At 40.4% G+C, this 20085-nt stretch overlaps 1 protein-coding gene across 4 annotated transcripts in view; it reads right to left on the bottom strand.

Annotated features, from left to right (window-relative positions):
- Window positions 1-357: 357 nt before the first annotated feature.
- Window positions 358-20085, bottom strand: part of SETBP1 (SET binding protein 1) — a 268127-nt gene continuing 248399 nt past the window's right edge. For all 4 annotated transcript variants that reach the window (XM_027656041.1, XM_027656042.1, XM_027656040.1 and 1 more), the window contains 2 exons: window positions 10950-11117; window positions 358-6006 (listed from right to left, as the gene is read on the bottom strand). In XM_027656041.1, the coding sequence (XP_027511842.1) occupies window positions 5450-6006; window positions 10950-11117 (725 nt within the window). In that variant the 3' untranslated portion in view covers window positions 358-5449. The remainder of the gene's footprint in view (window positions 6007-10949; window positions 11118-20085) is intronic.

Genomic DNA, 20085 nt, shown 5'->3' with positions numbered 1-20085 from the left:
GGAAATCCCACCTGGGTGTCAAGTTCCGCCCTACTGGTGCCCGGGGACACAATTTGGACTGGAAACGTTTCTCTTCATTTAGTGACAGGCACAGTTCTAAAGTGTGAATCTCCCTGTTGTCCGTGGGGCTCATGACACAGTCCATTTTTAACTTTTAAAAATATTTTGGTAAAAACAAAAAAAAAAAGAAAAAAAAAAAGGGGGGGGGGGAAGAAAAAAGAGCAGAACCAAAGCATGTTTTTCTCCATTACCATAAAGAGGGCTTGTGAATGCATGGTATTAGTATCCCAAAAGCTATTAAACTCCTTAGTGATGGGAAACAGATGGAAAATAAGACAAAAGAATTCACAACTCATGTTAGACTGAATTGAATTCCTTTAATTTCACACAATGAATAACATATGAATAGGATTAACTTTTTTTTTTCTTTTTTTTTTTTGTTAAGTGCTCTATACTGTGCTAACCTGATTTGGTAGCGAAAAGACTGAGCTTTGTTTTAGAAAAAAATGTTTAAAAACCAACATCTAAGATCATGAAGGAGCATGACATTAAAGCATGCCAGATGTATCTAAGCCTCAAAGAACATCAAGTCCATATCCATTTTTAAATGTACAAAAATGCTTCATGAATAAAAACTGTTACAAAAAGAACATTTCAAACAATGTACAAGTTTTTTTCTTGCCTCTATATTCAATAAAATACAAATACATTTTTTTGCTCTAAAATATGTTTACATACAATCAAAGTAGAACATGCAAATTACACTTTAAAAAAGGCTTTTAAAAACCACTTATGAATACAAACTAAAAATTAGCCAGCACGACTTATAGAACAATCTTGTGCCCCATTTGTTTGATTTTTTAATTTTTTGAAATACAGTATATACATATTTAACACTTCATGTGCATTTATTATTTAAGAAATAGCTTAAAAAAATAAAGAAAAAGAAAAGTAAAACAAATCAACATGGGATTGAACTGCTTCCCCATGTTGTCCAATTGGCAGCTCTTTTCATGTTTTTATATTTTTTTCTTTTTCTTTTTTTTTCTATGTAGTGTTTTGTACAACCTAAGCAGGCATCTTAAGGAGATCTCCAATATGTGTCTTTTGTTGAAATGTGCTTCTAATTATCTTAGAACTGCTGCACCTCAGTTTTTGGATAATATAGAAGGAAGAGGCATTACAAGGGCAAGATGTTTGTTTTCGCAATTCAGAAAACCATCTTGGTTTTGATTTTTTTTTTCCTTTTTCCTGTCTTTTTTTTGTTGTTCTTTTTACTCTTCAGGATGCTCCTTAAATGGGCTTAAGTGTAGTCCTGAATCAGGGCCTGTGAAAATAAGAGTTGGGAAAATCCTTGTGTGTGGAACACCTGGAACAGCAATTTCTGTTCATTTGGTGTATTACCGTAGTGCTCAGAAGCCCTAGTGATGCACCAGTACCTCACTGCACCAGATGTTACCCAAAAAAACACAAGGAGAATATTCTACATGAATGGTCCAAACCATTGCTGACAAACAGAGAGTCATGGGCCATGCTGTAGGATACTCAAGTAGCTGATAACTATTTTCACTTTTTTGGGTTTTTTTAATGTTTTTTTCTCTTTATTTCTTTGACAGTTATCCAAAAACATACAAGGTGCTTCACCAGTAAAATTTGATATTGAAGGGCTCAAGAAACTGGCAGCATGAAGGTCTTGGAGACACAAGTGGTCATGTTTGTTTTTTTTTCCCTCTCTCCCCGCACACTTATCCCCATTACTGGTTTAACACTTGGTTGAGGAATAAAAGACCCACAGAGAAGATGCAAACCCGTGGCCTCACTTCATATGGCTCAAAGCCACGTGATTTTGTTTTGTGTTTTTCTTGAAGCATGCTCAGATGTGTGCTAGTCTGTGACACAGAAGAGGTGTTTTAAAGGTCTTTTTGGTCTTAGTAAGCAAAAGGGTTTTCACCCAAGTTTTATACAGTTCTTGGAAATGTGTGGAGAGAATTTAGAGAGTTCCTCAGTAAATCTTCCTAGTGGTAGGGAAAAAAAAAAATCAAAAAGCTCATTACTGGAATATTGTTGGGTAATAAACTGCAGGAGTGGGATTTTAGCCTTAAGCCCTAAAACTAAATCCTTTATGATCTGCATGTAGTACATCGCCTTATAATATTATTCTGTCAGCAACTTGCTTATCATCTTTATAGACTATGCAACATGCAGAACACAAATTCTGAGTGCCATCTAACAGTATTTTCAGTCTGCTTTGTATGACATTAACAAGCTAATTTTCCTGTCAGCCACAGGACCGGCTGCGCGAAGGTGTTTTGTGGACAAACAGTCAAGGCTGTACTGCAGCACAACACTCTACAGGCACCTTCTTGCCATGACAAACCAACCTTGAGTGCCTGGACAGAGCCCATCCCACACGGACAGGTTGCAGTTACCAAGTCTTGAACTCTACCCTTAGTTTCTCTAGGACAAAAAGGACCTCTTCATGTTTTTCCTCAATGAAGGGTCTGTGGGGCTGTACCCTCCGAATGGATGCTCTCCTTAAACACTGTGTCTCTAGCAGCATTTTGGATAGCACTTTTTGGAAAGATAAGAGCATTTTTTTTTTCCCAAAGCTCAGGAGCATGGGAGGCAGCAGCCACTCAATCATCCTTCCCTGAGGGGGTTGTATCCCAGCGCATCCAAAAAGGTCCAGCCCAAATCCAGCACTTGTTGGCACTCTGACCCCTCCTGAAGCCACAATGAGTGTTCAGTGACAGAATTTATTCCCTTCAAGCCTTTTTTCCACTCACCAAACATTGAAATGTCCTTCAGTGCTACTAAAGATATCACTGGAGATAAAACTAAGGATAAGTTGTTTGGCTTAGTTTCAGATACCTGGAATACCAAACTTATGGTTTTTTCTATCATTTTAAGTGACACTGTACCTACTTTGAGGCTCTAATGAGATTGGAAAAAAAAAAAGATTTCTAAATTAACTAAACCTCAATCCAATGCTTTTCAAGGAAGAAGTGAGGAGCTCAGTGAGGTTTAAGCATTTTTTTCCTGCAGGTCTACAGCTTCAGTCAGTAACACTGTGCTAATTCAAGAGAGCTGAAAAGCAAAATTGTTTGTAACAGAACGAGCAACCATCCAATTTATTTCTAAGCTGCATTAATTGGAAAAAAAAAAGCACAAATGCGTATGATGCACGATGCAAAACAAAAATTGGAACCAAAATTCTGCGATCCCTCTTATCAGTTTTAAGGAGTTAGGATCTCAAGATTTGTTCCAGTCTTAAAAAAAAAATAAAAATACATCCCCTGTTCCAGCTCCCCGACGCAATCCTATCCCCAAATGTATTCAGTTTTAATAAGCTAAGGTGCTATCACAGAAGAAAAATCAGTCTCTAAAAAATAACGAGTTGTATGTTTACAGTGTTCCTCTAACACCATAGTCTTGATATGATTTTTGTAAATAAATAACAGAATAGAAACACAATATTTTTTGTGGGGACTTTTTTTGTTGGGTTTGTTGTTTTTTTTTTCTTTCTTTTTTTTCTTTTGTATTTTTTTTGTTGTGTGTTTTTTTTTTGTGGGTTTTTTTTTTTTTTTTTTTTTTTTTTTTTTAGTGTCGTGCTATATGAAGTTTCCTTGGCAATAAACCAATTCAAGATTTCTCAAGAAAGGGAACAGCAAGTTGGCTTGTGAACATTAAGCAATTCCAATCCCCACTCCCTTGCTGTAATATTCCCTCTCTGTTCTCATTTTAATATCCATCTTCACATGCCAGGTGTTGAGTGTACTGCAGGACGTTAAAAAGAAATGATATAAAGTTGAAAGTACCTATTTCAAATTTCAACAATTAACTTTTTTTTTTTTTAAAGCATTGACACTGCAATGGAACAGCTTCCTGTTCAGTCTTTGTTTTAGCTAAACATTTTAATTGGGCTGTAGAAATGGAGCTTGGGTATTTTACCCAAGTTAAATCAATGGATAACGGACAACTCGAATGAGAAATGTACAATTTGAACTGACCATTTAAAGAGACGATTTGTCACACACAGTTTGCATCCATGCAGACTGAGAGGTTTATAATTACATTATGTACAAAAAAAAAAAAAATTATTTTTTTAGTTTATTAAGGCAACCACAACTTGGAGAACGTGTCCAAAGTGGCATTAATACAATTGCAGTGGTGATACCCTTTGAACATTTTTATTTCTATTTTCAGATAAGAACACTTATTCCTTTTAATTTTCAAGAAATAATTGCCAAGAAAGGACCTATTATTGATAGGGTCTGTTCTATAGTTTTTTAAAACAATCTACTTTATCTATTTTCTTTAAAAGATAATATCAAGGCATTGCTAAACAATGCAAATTATTCGGATCCTGGGTTTCCCTTCAATTTCACTGGGAATTGCAGGTGGTAAAAATGGGTAGGTTTGGGCCCTGTCTTTTTAGTCAATTTTTAAGTTCTTTTTTTTTTCTTTTATGCTTTTTATATTATTTTTTTGGCGATTTTGTTCATGTTTACTATAACTATATTCCCCAGAAGTGTCTTGCTGTTCTCTACTCATATGTACCGAGCATCAAAACAACTTGGCTGATGGATGACCCCTTTTTCACATGCCATTGCCAAGTTGCTTCATATAAACATGCTATCGTAACTGAATATCCATGTATATCTTATTTTAAATGCTGTGATATTCCGTCGGTCCTTGGGATAGCACTCGGAATGAGTGTGCACGCGTGTAAGGCTCTAATTTTCTATTGCCTATATTGCAGCTAGTAACTAGGCAAGTAAATGAGAAAGAGACATATAGTTCTTCATATAGCAGGAGTCAGGCTTTGGGTTATGCTGTCCCAAAGCCTGGTAGGTATGTAAAACTGGAAAAAAAAATAAAATTCAGACAGATTATAACCCATATCACAGTTGAGAAAATTACACTATTTTTTGTAGGGTTTTTTTTCTTTCTTTCTTTCTTTCTTTTTTCTCTTTTTTTAACAGTGATATCTGCTATGGTAAAGTTACTCTTAGTTTCACCTGGCCTGCTAAACAGAATCAGAGTCGAGCACGCCGCCCCCAGTGACAACGTTCAGCTCTCTGCGAGGATGACCTCCCGCCTCCGGGTACGGTATGAGAACAGCAATGCTGAGATTTAGATTAATTTTGGAAACTCTGCAGAGTTTAGATGCTTTTTTACCAGCTTTCACACACATCCCCCTCCCCTTTATCCCCCACCTTTCCCCGCACCCTTTCCCCCTCTTCCCTTGGGGGGTGGGCTTGGGTCAAAGCGATGAAGAGGAAGATGCGCGCCCCGGCTGGTAGAGCTCTCTGCAATGAGTTCTGGCTGCTGGAGGGACGGGTGAGTCTGGTGCTGCCAAAGGGGCCAAACGGACAGCATGCCTCCCGTCCCTCCGCCCTGGCGTGCTCCGCCACTGGCACCCGACGTCCGACGAGGTGCCCCGGCCTTAGGGAAGGCCTTCACTTTCGCTCCCCCTGCCCTTCCGGTACCGCTTCACTTTCACGTCCTCCTCTTCCTCCTGTGGGGACTTGTTTTTTCTTTTCCCAACCCGGGGTGCCCGGGGTAGAGGGAGAGGGAGCGGAGGAGGTGGAGGAGGAAGAGGAGGCGGCAGGGGAGGCGTCTCTCGAGCCATATGTATGACAGCCTCGATGGTGGCCATGATAGTATCTTGAGTGGCTGCTTGCTCCAATATCAAAGGATTGAGTGTTGGTCTCTGACCTCTTTTGCTGGGAAGGTCAATGCATTTTTCCAGAACGGGCATTTGGTCTCTGGAGTCTTCGTCGAAGGAAAGGGGCTGCTTCCGAGGACGACCCCTCCGCTTCTTGACGAAGTTATTGCCTGTCTTTGATTGTCTCTGCAGCCGCTTGGCTTTCAGGATCTTGTTCACATGATCCAGGTTCTTCTTCGTGGATAGGATCTTGGTGTAGTTGCACATCTTGCGCACCTCGCACTGGATTGCTTCGATTTCACGGCGCTTGAACCTTTTCTTCAGTGGTGAGCTGGCTGTTGGGAGACAAGGAGAGAAACAGGGATAGGTCAAGCAACAGTGATTGGAAACTCTTCTTTGAATCCTTTGAGGTTCATGAAGAGTAGACAAAAACGTAACTCTGATATTTAGCAGTCTTCCCTCTTCTAAAGAACCAAACCTTTTCTACTGCAATGTTTTACCATGGGTTTGCTTCATTCTCATTTCTAAACCTCTAACTGGAGTGAAGGGAGCTTAGCATAGCTGGACCATCTTAACTATTAAAACTTTCTATATCCTAAAGATATAATCCCGATGTCTTCATCCTGGCCTTTAATTCTTGTCATGAATGTCAGTTAGTACAAAAAGTGTTTGTTACTGAAACTAGTGGGTAGAGAAAAGCTGTGTGGGTCACTTCATCTGTGGTAAATTCATTACCCCTGCCTGGGTTTCTGTACTATCATCTCTGCAGATACAAGCTGAAACTACTCAGTCATATAATTGACTTTAATGGCCCCCAAAGTAAGCTTACTCCTGGTTCAGATCACTTACTTTAGATCTGAATGAAGTCCAAAGTAGTTAAGTCTCTTGCCAAGGTCACGTTGTGAGTCATTGTCAGAGCTGGAAAGAGTACCCCAGCATTTCTTGGCTCCTGGTCCTTTGCTTAGGACACGAGTCCTTGCTTGTTTTGCCTAAATTGTCTCATTGTCCTTTACTGAACATGGCATCTGTTCAGAGTTCAGGATTTGCACACAGATTAGAAGTAACTACCCCTTTGTGAGGGAAACAGAATGTATTAATTCTGCTTTTGCAATAACTGGTGCTCCCTTTCACTCCCAACATATCCGTTCTGCACTGCTGGAAAAGAAATGTCGGCGCTCAGGATTTCTTTTTGGTTAAGAATAAAACATCCCATTAAATTAAACTCAGCCCACATCTACTTGCAAACTTAATTTACACCTGACTGTCAAGCAGTCATTTGGGTTTGAAATCCTTGAAATTTCCTGAGCAGCCAAGATTTCGAGAGAGGTTCATTCGGGGGTTATCACTCCCTTCACGGCTAATCTTCTAGCAGTAGTTTAAATAAAGTTGCTATTGTAGTATTTTCTGTAGATAACCAGGAGCTGTCAACCGGGAGAATCTCCTCTTGCTCTCTTACAGCTATGACAGATTCAGCATATAAACCTCATTCGCCGGCCTCCCCTCTTGGAGAAACATAAATTATTGGCTCTTATACCACCATGTTGCTTGGATTCAGTGAAGAGCTTGCGTAAACAAACCCAAGTTACAATGTAAGAAGTAGGAGTGAGTCATAAACAAAACACAGACATATGCTCTCTTATAAATAAAGACCTGGGATGGCCAACTTCCCAAAGTCTGGTTTTCATTAATTACAAAACAAAATACATTTTCCATATGTAACCCACTCCCCACACCAAAAAGAAAAACAAAACCCACTTGCAGTCACAGAGGACAAAGAAAAAGAGGAATGCAGTCATTCTGGTACCAAAGGAAAAGAGAAAGGAAATGAAATATCCAAGTTGCTCAGGAGAAGCTAATTAGTTGCACAGAATTCCTCCCAAGTAGGTCACCCCTAAAAACTGTGGATGCAAGGTCCCTAAAGGCAAGTTGCAGTGAGCTATTTCTCAGAAATTTGATCAAAAAAGGTTAAATCCTTGCCATGGAAAATGATAGCTCTCATCTGCCCTCACTGGTGATTGACACGAGGAGTCCCAATACCTTCAGCCCTAAGCATGAAAATCCTTTGAGCCCCTCCCACATCCTGAGAGTAGCTTAAGGTCAACAGATCTAAAAAATCAAACACTTGGCACACTCTTCACATTTACTGTCCACCTTTTGCCTTTTACTGCTATTGTTAGGCCACATTCTCAAGTCTCTTTTTTTTCTTCCTAATTCTCATATTTGACATGAAATTTCCTTTTTTTTTTTTTTCCCCAGAAAGTAACGCTGATTTTTTTTCAGCTGGCGATGAGAAATTTAGCAGAAGGACAGGAACATTTGCAGGTTCATGATGATACCAGGAGATTTGGCTTTACTGTCAATTTTTACTGGAAAGAAAGTAAGCCAAAAGGCAGGAAACAAATTTGAAACAAAGCATTAGGTAAGTATCTGCAAAGATTTTATGTCTTTACTGAGATTTATCCGTAGCCAGCTGTTTCTGCAGATTAGTGTTACGACCTGATTGTGGTCAGTGGAGACCTGGTGTGTACAGTAGGTAGAGGATGACCTTCATTTCTAAAATGGGAACTCAAAGCAAATCAAGGTGACCATACACACCCTTTTGACATCCTGATAGTGGATAAGAACAATACAACACTCCTGTCCATCCTGAAATCCATGGAGTATCTTAGGCACTCAAGAATTCACTCAGGCTGAGTATCCTGAGTGGAGCCTCTGGTGAGGAGACAGTGCCTGACTGGAGCAAAGATAGGCTCTTGCTTTCTGCCCAATTGCCTTCTCAGCGTCTCTTCCTTCATGTTTGGATACTTTTTTTTTTTGCTCTTATAAACCTTCACAACCAAGAAAGTATGTTTCTTTTTGCACTGAAACTAACTTTCTCATTTAGAAAAAAAAATTCTGTGCTGTTCTATGCCAGTTTATTGCGCTAATTTTTCCTTCGTAAATGTTTTGGGGTGTTTATGACTACTAGTAACGCTTTTGCTTTTCTTCCTAGCAAGCCTCTGAACTTTCAGGCTCTAGAAAGCATTTGAGTTCTGTCATGCTCTGCCAATAGTCAGAATGCATGTACTGAATAAGTAAACATGCTTTCAAGTCAGGCTTTTTAAATGAGATATTAGGAAACTCAACATTATTTTAACTATTAAGTGTTAGGGACATCTGATTCTAGATTTGGTGCAGGGAGACTGTGCGGAAAGAGTCTGATGGGTCTGCAGGGGGAAGATTTGATGAGGTGTGCATATGACAAAATATCAGGGAGATCTGCCAAAGTAAACCACTATTGAAGTGAGAGCCATTAGGTGTTATCAACTCATCTGGAAGTTCTTGGTGAGCAATCTTTGATATAAAATATTTTCCTGTATTGCCATGTGATATACTGCTCTGCTGAAAAACAAGGTTAAGTATTAATCTTTTCCATTTTATCCAGACAGACTCTGCCCAACCCTGGACCCAAGTTGGTCTGCATTGGTTTTAGGTTTTGTTTTTCTGGTCATGCACATATTTTTCTATTTACAAATGGAAATATTGCTGTGGGAGAAAGACTTCTGTCTTGCTGTATTTGGTGGAATTCATTTAGAAGGGGTCAAGGAGAAGATGGGGAACAGTAACTCTGTGTCAGCTTCCCCAGGCAAGCAAGAACCAATGTTGGTCTCAAAACACAGCTTTACACATTTAAAATAAGGCACATGGAGATCCAGTGTTCCTCCCTTCCTCAGGGTACACCTGTGAAGTGAGGGTCAGTCCCAGAATTTGAAATGGCCACGGGCATGACAGGAAGTCGTGCAGGATTCATATGATGCTGCAAAGAGCTGCTGAGTCAAAGAGGAAAATCTCTAGCAAGAATATATGTTTCCAAGGGTAGACTGGAAGTGGTTGAAGGACCCGCTCCAGTAGAGTGATGGTGAACAAGGTGAGTCCAGGTAGGTCAGACCCCTTTGGATGTTCTCCACAGGTCCCCTAACTTTATTCTGGATGGCTGTTATGTCTGAAGCTCTAAAATCCTTATTACCACCTGTCATTCTCCATCTCTCTGGAGCTGCCTGAGGCCACTTGCAAGAACATGGCACAAAGAAGACTGTTTGCTCAAAGCCGGGCTCAGTTTGTTCACTTGGTTTGAATGGAGGAATTATCTAAGAGCTCCCTATTAATTACAGGAAACCCATAGCACTGTCCTGTTTTTCCATTAACACAGTTTCTTTCAGATTTCAACTAAATTATTTCAACATCTGGGCTACAGATAAACCAACGATTTAATTAGACTTCTGAAAATGAAAAGAATGAACTATGCAGTCAAGCACATACTTTCATCTTGAAATGGATCATAAAATATTTGTGTGCTTTCATTCTCTGCTGCTTTAAAAATCTGTCCTTAGTTTATATATAGGAAAGTATTAAAGACAAAACAGATATAAAAATTTGTCTTTAAGGAGGGTACTCTACATGGAACCCTTGTTTTCACTATTTATTCAGGAAATGAGAGGGAAATCAAAATGAGTGTATTGAAACAGCACTTTAAATTGAATAATTATATATGTAATCATTCTGTAAATCAAATATGATACAAATATGGTTTTTGTGAATGTGGCATCAAAAGTTTGATGAGACTATGAAACTCCTGAAGGTTGCATGTAAGGTAATGTACTGTGGGTCACCCATTCATTGGAAATCAAGACACAATGAAAGATTAACTTCTCTGTCCATGCCCAGAACAAGGCCTGATGATGCCTGAATGACTTGGCTCAATTTCTGACAGCATAGGGACATCATCTTTCTGATCTGGTTCAAAATAGAAGCACAATATATAAGTTGACAGAAAAGCATGCAATTCTGACTTATTTAGTCTGTATTTAAAAGTACTTTCAGTGCCCCAGACAATTTCACATTTGCAAGACAGAATATTATGCTAAAACTGCTGGAGTATGCAGCAAAAAAATCTCATCTGTTCCTTAGTTATTTGCTGTGTCTTTGGTATGTTCATGCTACAGGGATGGGAACACTCAAATAAATGAGGAAAGAACCCCAGAGTCTTGTTTCAGAGTCCCCTGCTAGACCATACAGGCTACTTGTGTCCTCACTATTGCACGAGTTTGGTGGCATGTGAGTGAAATAGATTTGCTACGCCAAGATACAATCACGGTAAAGAAGTGTTAGTAAAATTACAGCCTGATTTTCACATTAGATATGCACATTTGCAGCTAACTCTGCAATCAGGAAGAGCAGTGCAGTTCCAGAAGAAAGAAGATGGGGACGAAATAGAGGGAATGGAGCGAAACAGCATTACCTGCTTCAGATGTTGCTGCTGATGAAGGTAGGAGAGATAATACTGGACTTGGCATTGCAACACTGTCAACAGCTGCTGGTTTCCTTCTGGTCATCACGTTACAGGCAGAACTTTCCATTTTACCATGAAGTGAAGTCTGGTCTGCTTTTAAGTGGGGACCTGCAATACCTGGGGAAGGAAACAAAATTTGGATAAATACTGGTAAAGTAAAATGTCTGGGGAATATCTGAAAAAAGAGTAGTCAGTTGCTGCCCTGGTTATGTTGATATATTTCCGTATTTCCTTGTATATGTACCTGTAATACAGTCTTGATACTAGCAAGGATCACCATTGTTTTTGAGAATTTTGCTGTAGGACATGCCATCAGGAGTTTCTATAAACAACGGTAAACAAAAAAAAAAAATAAAAATCCACATTACTACTTTTTTTTCTAAAAAACCTGCATCAACCCTGATGTATGCATAACAACAGACAGATTTCATATCTCTATTTAGTGGGATCGACTGTTTGTCATTCCCTGGGTAGTTTATTCTCCACACATTTTTACATCCTTCTCTTCTATAAACACCTTGCTTAGCAAGTATTTAATCTGAGTAAGGAATGGGCATCAGGAACAATTTCAATATGTAATTCCCTGTCTAAAGCACGTTACAGTCACTTTTCAGGAATCCCCTCCCCAGTTAAAATTTACCCTAAAACTCATAAAAGAGAAGGGAGTTAAAAAAGAAAGAGTTCTTTGTCATACATTTTTCTATCTAGAGTTCACAATGAAGAATAATAAATGAGCAGTAGAAATACACCAAAGAAGTCAAATATTCCAGAAAAAAGAAAAGTTATGCTCTTCTGTCAGGTAGATTCCTCCCTTAACAATGTTTTTGAAACTCTCATATTTTGTACTCATTTTGTTTGCCTGTAAACGTGTCAAATTTAAACTGCTGTGATTCAAATCTGAAAACCTCTCCCAGTCTCTGTGCCCTTCAACACCATAGGACAGCTATGGGATTATCTCAAAAATAATCTTTCATAAATTCCTTTCCTTTTCAAATGTCTACCTGCACGTGTTCCTCAGATAAAATGCATCAGATTTTGGCAACTAAATTATACAGAGATTTAAAAAAATCACGGAGCAACTAAGGTTGGAAGGCTCCCCTTGAGACCATCTAGTCCACTCCACCCTGTTCAAGCAGGGTCAGCCAGAGCACGTTACCCTGACCATGTCTGGTCAGTCTAGAATATCTCCAAGGAGAATCCACAACCTCTCTGTACAACCTGCTCATCCCCTCAGTAAAATTTTATTGTTCAGACATAACCTGTGTTTCTGTTTCCGCTCACTGTCTCTTGTCCTGTTCCTGTGCACCGCTGAGAATAGTCTGGATCTATCTTCTCTGCTCTTTCCCATCAGATATTTGCATACATGGATAAGATCCCTCTGAATATCCCAGCTCTCTGAGGCTTTCCTCATAAGAGAGGTGCCCTAGATCCTTAATCCTTGTGGCCTTCCGTATGTCCATGTTCCCTGGTATATCAATCACTCCTCTCAATTTTGAACTTCTCCAGTTTCATTGAGGGTGTCTTTTACCCCAACATCCAGGTCATTAATTAACATGTTAAATACTTGTAGTCCTTGTATAGAACCCTGGGGTGCAACTCTAGTGACTGGTCTCTAGATGGACTTTGTGCTACTCATCACACCCTTTGAGCCCAGCCAGTTTTCAGTCCATCACAGTGTACATTTACCTAGTCTGTATTTCATGATTTTGTCTATGAGAAGCTAATAGAATACAGTGCCAAAACTCTTGCTAAAGTCAAAATAAGAAACATCATATTGGTGATGTGTGATTTCCCCTTCATAGATTTTGGATAACTACTCCTGATCACCTTCTTTTCCTTCATATGTTTGGAAATACTCTCCAGGAATATTTACTACACCAAACTCCCGGGGACTGAGATGAGACTGACCAGCCTATTGGTCTCTGCTTCTTTTCTCCATGCCCTTGTTGGGATGACATTTCCTCTCTTCTACTTCTCAAGGTCCTTTCCTGATCATCACAACCTTTCAAAAACAACCAGGACTGGCCTCACAATGATGCCAACCTGATCCCTCAGCACTTTGGATGCATCCTGCCAGATCCCATGAACTTATGCACGTCCAGTTTGTTTAACTGTTCCCTAATCAGATCTTCCTCCATCAAGAATAAGTTTTCTTTCCTCACCTGTCTCAGGGGCATGTGACTCTCAAAACACAGTCTTACCAGTAGAAATCAAGGCAGATAAGACAATGAACACCTCAGTCTTCTCCTGGTCTTTTCCCACCAGGGTCCCTGTTTCATTCAGCAAGGAGCACACATTTTCCCTAGGCTACTTTTTTCTGCTTATGAACCTGTAGGAACATTTCTTGGTGTTCTGCCCCAGATTCAACTCCAGATAAACTTTGGTTTCCTAAGCCCATCCCTGCATACTTGGTCATAGTAGTTCTCTGGGCCAATCCCTTTTGCTTCTTTTTTGTATCTGACATTGCTCAGGAGCTTCTGGGTCATTCAAGAAAGTCTCTGGACATCCTTGTTTTAATTTGCCACTCTGATCTGGTTTGGTGTGATCCAAGCCCTAGGCCAGCAGCAAACAACCCTGCATAGCAGTTCAGGTCAGCACACGTGGGCCTTTGTCCCCTGTGGCAATGAACCCCCACTGCACCTGGATAGCACCTGGTTGTTTCTCAAAAACTCTCCACAAGTACTCTGACAACTACAGCTACGACCATAGAATCATTTAGTCCCACATTCCCCAGGCACTGCCAAGGCCACCAAGAACCCATATCCAAAAGTGACACATCCACACGACTTTTAAATTCCTCCAGGGATGGGGACTCCATCACTGTTGGGTGCAGCCTGTGCCAGGGCTGGACAACCCTTCCCCTGAAGAAATTTTCCCTAATATCCAATCTATACCTTCCGTGGAACAACTTGAGGTTGTTTCCTCTTCTCCTATTGCTTGTTCTCTGGGAGCAGAGCCCGACCCCCACCTGGCTCCACCACTCCTGTCAGGGAGTTGCAGAGAGCCAGAAGGTCCCCCCTGAGCCCCCTCTTCTCCAGGCTGAGCCTCCCCAGCTCCCTCAGTTGCTCCTGGTGCTCCTTTCCTAAAATATCAAGATCTCAAAGCAGAGCCAGAAACAGCTGCACAAAGCTCTGTGTCTGTTGGCTGTGCTCTGCCACTCCAGATACCAACCAAAAATTCCTTATACATATATTCCTTCATAGCTGCTTGGAGCTGCTATGAACAGTCCCTACCTTTGTCTCTGGCTCATGAAATGAGAAATATCAGGACATCTACGGGTTATCTCAGACAACATGGAAGAAATCTCTATCAGATACAGGCACAGAACTGCTCTGGTGAGAGGAGTCTGAAAGACAAGGCTACAGAGTAGGCCAGTTTGGAATAGAACTCCTGATGAACCCATGACCTGATATATCAACTTGTGGACTTAAGGGAGACAAAAGCTCTGAGTGTAGAAATAGCCATGAATGAGACAATATTACAGGTCATGGCTTTGTGGAAATACACAGAGGAGTCTCTGCCTATTAGACTACACATCCTCCTGGAGCCTCAAACCTGGTATTAAGCATCTCAAATTGTATCCATTAAACTTCAATCTCTCTCTGCTTGGCTTCTCTAGTGCAAATGAGAACAATAATATACCCCTCATCTCAAGAGCAGTCCTGTGAAAATAAAATTATCAACATTCATGAAACATTCATCTATTCATACCAAGGCTTAGAAATGTGGAATAAATGAGACATGATGTCACGCACTGAATAGCAAGAGGAAAATCCAGCTACCAAATAGCTGTTCATTAGGTGAGCACTGTACATGGAATAAAACAGTGTCCCATAGAATAACTGGGATATTTGACTAGGTAATTACACCTATGGGATCTCACCACTGTGGAACTGTGCATATGCAAACCTGAGGTTTCACCAGGTCTTGAGTTTGTGCCTTAATGTTATTTATTCATGAATGTAGTCGGTGCACAAGAAATGGGCGTTTGTGGGTGCATGTATCAATACACATACACACATATGCATGTGCATGTGGTACATAATAATGCTAACAACCTCATAAATTCAACATCTGGCTCTAATTAAACTGAAGGGCCTCTATAAAGAGCTGTATGAAAACATGCAGCTGTAACCTGTTGACCTCTATTGATAAAAAAAAAAAAGTCTGTGAAGCTGTGTTTCAACATATCAAGGGATAGTCATTCATTTTTTTAAAGGTAATCCCTCACAAACCACTTATCCTCTCAAATCTCTACCTGCACACAGTGTTTGCATTAGGGACCTTGATTTATGGATTCCCACTCCTTGGATGGAGAGGCCAACTTCCTGTTGCCGTGGTTACTTGGATCTTGGTTCAAGGTTAAACTACTCCCAAATCAAAATCAGTGGCAGGCACAGCATCTAACAGCCAGGTTATTGACTACCCTAGGATGCTTAAAGGTCAAAGACCAAAGTGCTGCTTACTGCCTTTGGGGTGAGTCAATATTTTCAATATTTTTATTCTGTTTCTTCTGAAGAAGTAGTTGCTGCTCAATTACCACCTATCTGGGTTTAGCAAGGTCATACAAATCATTGAGGAAAATCCTCCCCCTACAGAAGAGACACAAATGTAATGAATTACTTCAAAGTCTATATGGCCCAACTGCAGCTCATCACTGGTGAATCATGGGTTCAGACATCTGTCTTTTGCTTTAGGGGCTTGGATTCTTCAGCCTGTATCACTCACCTCACTGAAAAACTCATCTAAATTGAGGAAGAGGAGGAATTTATCAATCTGGAGAAGCCAATAAGGAAGAATCATCAGTTTTCTTTCATGGATACCAAAATGCAGAGGCTCAGAGGCACAGCTGGAAACCCACACAAGTGCAGCAATTTGCTCACAAGGCTTTGATGCACTCTGTAGTGGTGGAAGGTCTATTCCTTGAGTGTATGGACCTGCTGGTGTGGTATCATCACCTTTCATTGGACTTTTTTTTCTCATTTGGATTGCTCTGTTCAGAAGGCCTTATGGAAGAGAAGGCCCTAATTTAACCTGTCTATGAATCAGGTGAAAATAAATCATTTGCTACACAATCACAGGAGAGTAAGAGTTTAAAATTCACACATACACATTCATTAATCCAGTATATTTTATCCTTTGCCACTGCTCCAGAAAGAGAAGATGCTCACAGGGCTGGAGCACCTTTGCTATTGAGACAGGCTGAGAAGAGCTGAGATTGTTCAGATTGGAGAAGAAAAGGCTCTGGGGACATCTTAGAGCACCTTCCAGTATCTAAAGGGAGCTTATAAAAAAGCCAAAGAATGATGTTTTGCACAGCAAGAAAGTGACAGGGCAAAGGAGAACTGTTTTAAGTTAAAGGAGGGAAGTTTTAGATTAGGTGTTGGGAAGAAATTCTTCCCTGTGAGGGTGGTCAGACACTGGCACAGGTTGTTCAGAGAAGCTGAACATCCCTGGAAGTGCTCAAGGCTGGGTTGAATGGGCCTTGGAGTAACCTGGTCTAGTGGAAGGTGTCCCTGTTCATGGCAGGGGGTTGAACGAGATGGTGCTTAAGGTCCCTTCCAACCCAAATCATTTTAGGATTCTATGATATACACTGGTGGCCTGATTCTGACCTTATTTATCACCTATCTTTGTGCATTTCCTTCAAATCAGAGCTCTCTTCATCCCATGAAAGACCCACACCTTAAGTACCCTGAGTCCTACCGATAGCACAGACAATGCTACGTGCACCTGCAAGTGAGCAGTGGGCAGCAAATCAGGGAGGAAATCAATCATTATCTGTATAACGAGAAAGGGAAGCTTCAAAAGCAGGGACAGACATAAAGGAGCTTGTCAAGAATATACAACGTTATGGTATGATTATAAATAAATAATCAACATAATCACAGGTAAAAGGGTGATTCAGGGAAAGGGTAATTCTCGTTCAGGGCCTACTGGCAGAAAGCCTTTGTGTGAGGGAAGACAATTCTGACTTGAAACTGGCCTTTTCTTAGAGATTTATGGCATTCTTTATTCACTGGCTAAGCAACTTATGAGCTCTAACTGATAATTAATACATTAATTTTGAAGACCTGGTAATTATTGTTATTGTTATTAAGTGCTAACATTGCAAGTAATGTGGTCTAACTCCATTGTACCAGTCTCTGTACAAATGGATTAATTAACTCTCCTTGCTTTACTGTTAAATCATGATCACTCTGCTTATTGCATTCATCTGTTTTCTCTCATCTTGTACTTATACAGAAAGGCTCTTGGACAACATCCACCTTTTCTTCTTTAATTTGTATACAGAATCTAGCACAATGTGCACCCAGGCTGGAGCTCTAAGTGCCAGTTCAGAAGAGATAATAAATGTTAATTTGCCATTGGAAAACGGAGAAAATCGGCTGATAAAAATTGATCTCAGTGAAGCTTCTGATAGGGAAGATTTTTCTTTTGAGAGCTCATTGGATTGGATTTGTAATCCCTACAGATTTCTGGAAATCCACAGCTGTACTTAAATTGTTTATGCCTCCGACCATTGTTATTGGAAAACTCTTACAGACGATTTTTTTTCTCCCAGTGTCTTTGCACAATGCAGCTATGAAATGCAGATGTACAGGAATGCACTTCTAAACATGGAGTTAGTCATAGTATTTGCATTTTGATAACTCCTCAGTTTGGAGTAAAGAACCAGAAGAAACCCCATATCTGGGTGAATCTTTTCTTCAGGCTAGTTTCAAACAAATCAGTCAAAAGTTTGGCATTGCATCATATTCCAGAAGGGAGAACTGAATTACTATGTGATAAATGTAGTTAAGGAAAGTAATTATTCTTCTTAAAGTAATATTATTACCTTTCTAACTTATGGAATTCATTTCCCTGGCTTCTATTTGACGTGTATTATCATTTAAAATAACTGGTACTTCCAATGTACAGCACTGCTTTTTGGCTTTAAGTCCTTTTATCTTCTTCCCTTTTCCGCCACCACATTAAAAACTTCCAATTCCACCTCTTCTACGAGGAATTTTCTATTCTGCAGAACATGTACCCCTGAATAAAACCAAGTTCCTATAGAATAATAATACAAAAAAGAAAATTACTCCCATTGCCAATGGGCAAAAATTTAAGACATGGAGTCTGCTTTATTTCATTACAGCTATTTTCCTACCTTTTTTTTTTTTTTTTAACAGGATAGCTTTAGAGAAAGAAAGAGGGAGGCTGAGAAAGCCATCATTAGATAGATCTTCTGATCTTTATCTGCAGTAGCACAGTCAGAAGAGCTAATGCTATGATGATAGCTTTGAAATCTCTTAGGAATTGAATAAAGAGAAGCGATAGTGATGAACTCCCAGCTAATAAACACAGAGTGCTTATTTCTGCAGAATGATCAATTTCCAGATGTCCTGAGGCTTGTCTGATACAGTTGATTTACTCATTCTCCCTCACTTCACTAATAAAGCTCAAGTCCTACATCAGATTAGAGAAGAGCCAGATTTCTTAAAGGGGCAGGATCAGGGCTGGCATCATGGCACACAAATGCTGGGAGACATACTAATCTCTTCTGCCTCCTCCTATAACCACCAAACTGTCTTAAACAGCTGCCTTCCTCTGCTGAAATCATACACTTTATCCGCTTTGGGTTAGTACAGTAATACAGACAATTAATTCGTTATCTTGTTAGTGGAAATTTAATGCAATGATCTAAAAGAACTCTTACATATTGTGATAAACTTTAGTGCCTCCAGGGCACTTCTTCTCCATAGGACTCATTTCACATCCCATCCATTATGTAAATGAGATGTGGAAATAGTTTAGTTCCCCTAATGTATCTGTACACTGATGGATTGCACAAAGTCAGCCCTACTGAAACTAATGAGGTTAAATGCGTCTTGCCATTCCTTTCTACTTGGGTGAATCTCTGTGCCTGAGTTCACAAAATGTGGTGTGAGTCTTCCTCTTCACTTCTTTATGAAGATAATTGTGTTTCCTGACAGGGAGCACAGTGGCAACTGCTGAATACCTGAAGCCTCGCAAGGCATCACTTGAGCAGAGCAGCTGCTGTTGCTCTGTACAACTGTGGAGATGTCTGTGGAGGCTTCAGATCCTCTTCCACTTTGGGGACATGTGTCCCAGAGACATGTGGAGCATGACATGCAATGTTTGATAACTACATAGTTGTTAGCATTATCCATGGAAGGGTTAAACCCCGGGAGAAGTCAGGGTAAGGAAGCATTAACTTTCTTGATCATCAAGATGAGTCTCAAAAACCCATTGCACAGCCCTAAAATTATAGAATCACCCAATGGTTTGGATTGGAAGGGACCTTAAACACTAGCTAGTTTCAAACCGCTTGTCATGGGCAGGGACACCTTCCACTAGACCAGGTTGCTCAGGGCCCCAATCCAGTGTGGCGTTGGACACTTCCAGGGATGAGACAGCCACAGCTTCTTTGGGCAACCTGTGCCAGGGCCTCAGCACCCTCACAGGCAAGAATTTCTTCTTAATAGCTAATCTAACTCTGACCCCTGTCAGTGTGAAGCCATTCTCCCTTTTTCTGTCACTCCAGGCCCTTGTCAAAATTCCCCCTACATCCGTTTTCTAAGCCCCGCTTTAGGTACTAGAAGGGTTTCTAAGATCTTCCTGGAGTCTTCCTTTCTCCAGGCTGAACATCCCGAGCTCTCTCAGCTTGTCTCCAGCCCTCTGAGCACCTTTATGGCCTCCTTTGGACTTATTCCAACAGGTCCATAATATCTTTCTTGTGCTGGGTGTTCCAGAGCTGGACACAGCAACGCAGGTGCTCATCAAAGGAGAGTAGAGGTGGAGAATCCCCTCCCTCAACCTGCGGCCCATGCTGCTGGGGATGCAGCCTCAGAGGATGATCAACTGAAATTTCAATTTCAAAAGGCTGATCTCCTGTCTTTTTCAAACCTATCTTTGTAATGTATTAGACTTCCTGGCAGATGGAGTCTTGACCTTTGCCTTTGGATTTTGGATTTTGGGATTCCTTTTTTCCTCTGCTGGTACAGGAAGAAACATGGATCCCCCATATAATTTTCTTCTTTCCTCCTTTGCATACTGAGTGTTAGTCAGGAGACCAAGT

The sequence above is a fragment of the Corapipo altera genome, unplaced genomic scaffold (genome assembly GCF_003945725.1).
Source record: "Corapipo altera isolate COAL_440 unplaced genomic scaffold, ASM394572v1 61553, whole genome shotgun sequence".
NCBI lineage: Eukaryota > Metazoa > Chordata > Aves > Passeriformes > Pipridae > Corapipo > Corapipo altera.
Note: the sequence above shows the minus strand (reverse complement) of the source record. Positions and strands in the feature narration are given on the sequence as shown.